At 38.5% G+C, this 3383-nt stretch overlaps 1 protein-coding gene across 1 annotated transcript; it reads left to right on the forward strand.

Annotated features, from left to right (window-relative positions):
• The first annotated feature begins 548 nt into the window (after positions 1 to 548).
• LOC145764490 (kinesin light chain-like) lies at positions 549 to 3107 on the forward strand. The gene has a single exon (XM_082576104.1). The coding sequence runs from the start codon at positions 549 to 551 to the stop codon at positions 2454 to 2456; it is 1908 nt and encodes a 635-aa protein (XP_082432230.1). The 3' UTR covers positions 2457 to 3107.
• The last annotated feature ends 276 nt before the right edge of the window (positions 3108 to 3383 follow it).

Consider the following 3383-nt stretch of genomic DNA (forward strand, 5'->3'; position numbering starts at 1 on the left):
CTTATATTCAATAATATAAGATTTTGTGTGAAAAGCATTGCCCTACCTGCCAAGCTGATATAATCTGCAGACTTTACTTGGAAAAGCACCTAAATGACCGGATACCACAGTGCTCCGCACCTAGTTATCCTGACGCCACAGTGTGCCCGCCTATTTGACCGGCGCCTAACTGTCTGCACCTAAAAGACGTGCTCCCCTGCCCAGGACTTCAACATTTTTGAAGTTACAAATTGTTGTCTTCAACAGCTTTGAACTTTTCTTAAATTAGGACAGAATTCTATATCTGGCAACACTATTTCTGCAACCCTAGGCACATCCAATATAATTTTATAGTAGTGTTCATATTAACATTTAACTATAACAATTTTTTTAAGAGATTGAAAGCAGGTGACAGTTTTGTTTGCTTATATTTCAATAGATGTTAATACTGGTGGCTAGATTTTTAATTGCCCAACGCCAACACAGCCATGTATTTCTTTTATCACTTTGAGACCATTATTTCAGAGGATTTATCAAGTTAATTTTTTAATTTATTGTTGTGGCCTACAATGTCTGACCTGTCTATGGCAGACTATAATACAAATTCTAACGATGTTGTCACTCATGAGGGACTGTATGATGCAGCAAATGAAAACCAAGATACTTGCATAAGTCATGACAATCTTGTTTCCAACACTTGTGGCGTTATCCAAGGTCTTGAGCAATTAAAGATTGAACACAATTCAATTTTACACAGCCTTCTGGCAACACTAAATGCTATTCGCCGTGAAAATGATGAAGATGTGAATTTAGTGGAGGAAAAATCTGGTATCATTAGGAAGTCCTTGGAGATGATTGAGCTTGGATTAGGTGAAGCAGAAATGATGGTTTCACTATCATGTCATCTTAATACTACGGAATCCGAAAAGCAACGATCAAAAGCTTTAATAAAACGTCTTTGTCAAGAAAATGCTTGGCTTCGTGATGAACTTGCAAATACACAAAATAAGTTGCAGTTATCTGAGCAGAAAATAGTTCAATTGGAAGAAGAAAAAAGTCATTTGGAGTTTATGAAATCATTAAAGAAATATGATGAGAAGGATCCACAACAAACATCCGATGCTTCAAAATCAGCAGCAAACACTATAGATGACTTGTTTAACAGCGTTTCTTCTGAAGATGAGTTGGCATCTGGTGGAAGCATGCAACCAGCTTCTTTAAACCAAATTAGCTCTGGCTCCGTTGCAATTGGAGGTTATGAGATACCAGCTCGTTTGCGGACATTGCATAACCTAGTCATACAGTATGCAAGTCAAGGAAGATATGAAGTTGCTGTGCCCCTTTGCAAACAGGCACTGGATGATCTTGAAAAAACATCTGGTCATGATCACCCCGACGTCGCAACAATGCTTAATATTTTAGCACTTGTTTACAGAGATCAAAATAAGTATAAGGAAGCTGGAAACCTTTTAAATGATGCACTTGTAATTAGAGAAAAGACTCTGGGAGCTGATCATCCAGCAGTAGCAGCAACTTTAAACAATTTGGCGGTTTTGTTTGGAAAACGAGGAAAATACAAGGAAGCTGAACCTTTATGTAAGCGGGCACTTGGAATTCGGGAAACTGTTCTTGGAAAAGACCACCCTGATGTTGCAAAACAGTTAAATAATCTTGCTCTTCTGTGTCAGAACCAAAGTAAATATGAAGAGGTTGAAAAGTACTATCAACGAGCTCTTCAGATATATGAAAATAACCTTGGTCCAGATGATCCTAATGTTGCAAAGACAAAAAATAATTTAGCTTCAGCATACATGAAACAAGGAAAATTCAAACAAGCAGAAACTTTGTATAAACAAGTTTTGACTCAAGCACACGAGAAAGACTTTGGAAGCATAGATGATAGAAATAAACCAATATGGATGCATGCAGAAGAACGAGAAGCTTCAGTGTATACTGGACAATCACAAGATAATACATTATATGGTGATTATGGTGGTTGGTACAAAGCAGCTAAAGTTGACAGTCCTACTGTTACTACTACACTAAAAAATCTTGGTGCTTTGTATCGACGTCAAGGAAAGTATGAAGCAGCACAAACGCTAGAAAACTGTGCCACTCGCTCCAATCAACAAGCAGTAGTTCCACCCTCAACTGCAAAGCAGACCATAGTTGGGGAGAAATTTCAACATTCTAAACTGCAAGATAAAGATGAACCAAAAGTTGAGTGGAGTGGTGATGGAAGTGGCACTTTGCGAAGAAGTGGCTCATTTAATCGCCTTCGAGCATCACTAAAGCGAAGCAGTGCTAAATTAGTTAGTAAAATCACTGGATCGTCAGACCAAGTATCATTGAATGTACCACCTTTAAGTGATAATATTAAACGAGCAACTTCTCTTGGGGTTTTAAATTCAAGATTTGACCAAGTTCAGGGTCGAGGATCCCCTGCACGAAAAAACAAGCTGTCTGAAGTACCATGAGAATGCATTCAGGGACATGGCCAGCATAAATTTTGTATGGGGGGGAATGATAATTGTTGCACATATCATTGAGCCAGGCGCAAACCCAGAGGAGGGTCCGAGGGACCTCCTCAGAAATTAAAAACTACCTTAACATTGCGCAGTCTCTGTATGAGAGTACTTTCAGCCGAAATCGCTAATAAAACTCTGCCAAATCATGCTGTAACAGAGGCTGAAACGTGTATTTAAGGGACATAAAACCAAAACAACTCTAAGAATAGAGTAGACCTGAAAACTGAAAAGTTTGGGTGTTCATTAGGATAGTCATCGTTTCCAGCACTAGTTGCAACGTTCATCTGGTGAAAGTAAAAGCAACGACAAACAAGTTGATTTATTGCTTCACTGACGTTAATGACTACATATAAAGATTAGTTCAATGGTAAGCTTTAGTGTGTCAATAAATACATTTCGCACAAAATACAACAGGGTGCTTAGCTTAATTCAGCCGGAATGGCCCGTTTCGGTGAGTCCGATTCGATGAGTCCGATCCCTTAACGGGGGATTTTTTCAATTTTTTTTTTAAATTATCGGGTACCGTAGCCTAATTATCATTGCCGTTTTAGGGTTAGAGGTTAGGAACTCACCGAATCGGACTCACCGAATAGTAGCAGACCCTAATTCAGCATTACATCAGGCTACAGCTAAATGCGCATAAAGTTGATCATGGAACTACAACTCTTTAAAAAAAAACTTTTCTATGGCTTTTCAATATCTTATAACTTATAAGGTTATAAGTTTGTTAGTCAATTGCATATGCAAAAATATTTTTGGTGGTGGCAACTTCCCTCCCTGACTACGCCCCTGAATGCATTTACGGACTCGTACTGTTTGTTGTTTAAAGAACTGCCTGCCTCCCAATTTTTGCTGAAAAATTATGTTGATCGTATC

This window comes from Aplidium turbinatum, chromosome 2, assembly GCF_918807975.1.
Source record: "Aplidium turbinatum chromosome 2, kaAplTurb1.1, whole genome shotgun sequence".
Taxonomy (NCBI): Eukaryota; Metazoa; Chordata; class Ascidiacea; order Aplousobranchia; family Polyclinidae; genus Aplidium; species Aplidium turbinatum.

Bases quoted from the DNA above. Each gene is read 5' to 3' on its own strand.
- LOC145764490 (XM_082576104.1), top strand. From the start codon at position 549: ATGTCTGACCTGTCTATGGCAGACTATAATACAAATTCTAACGATGTT.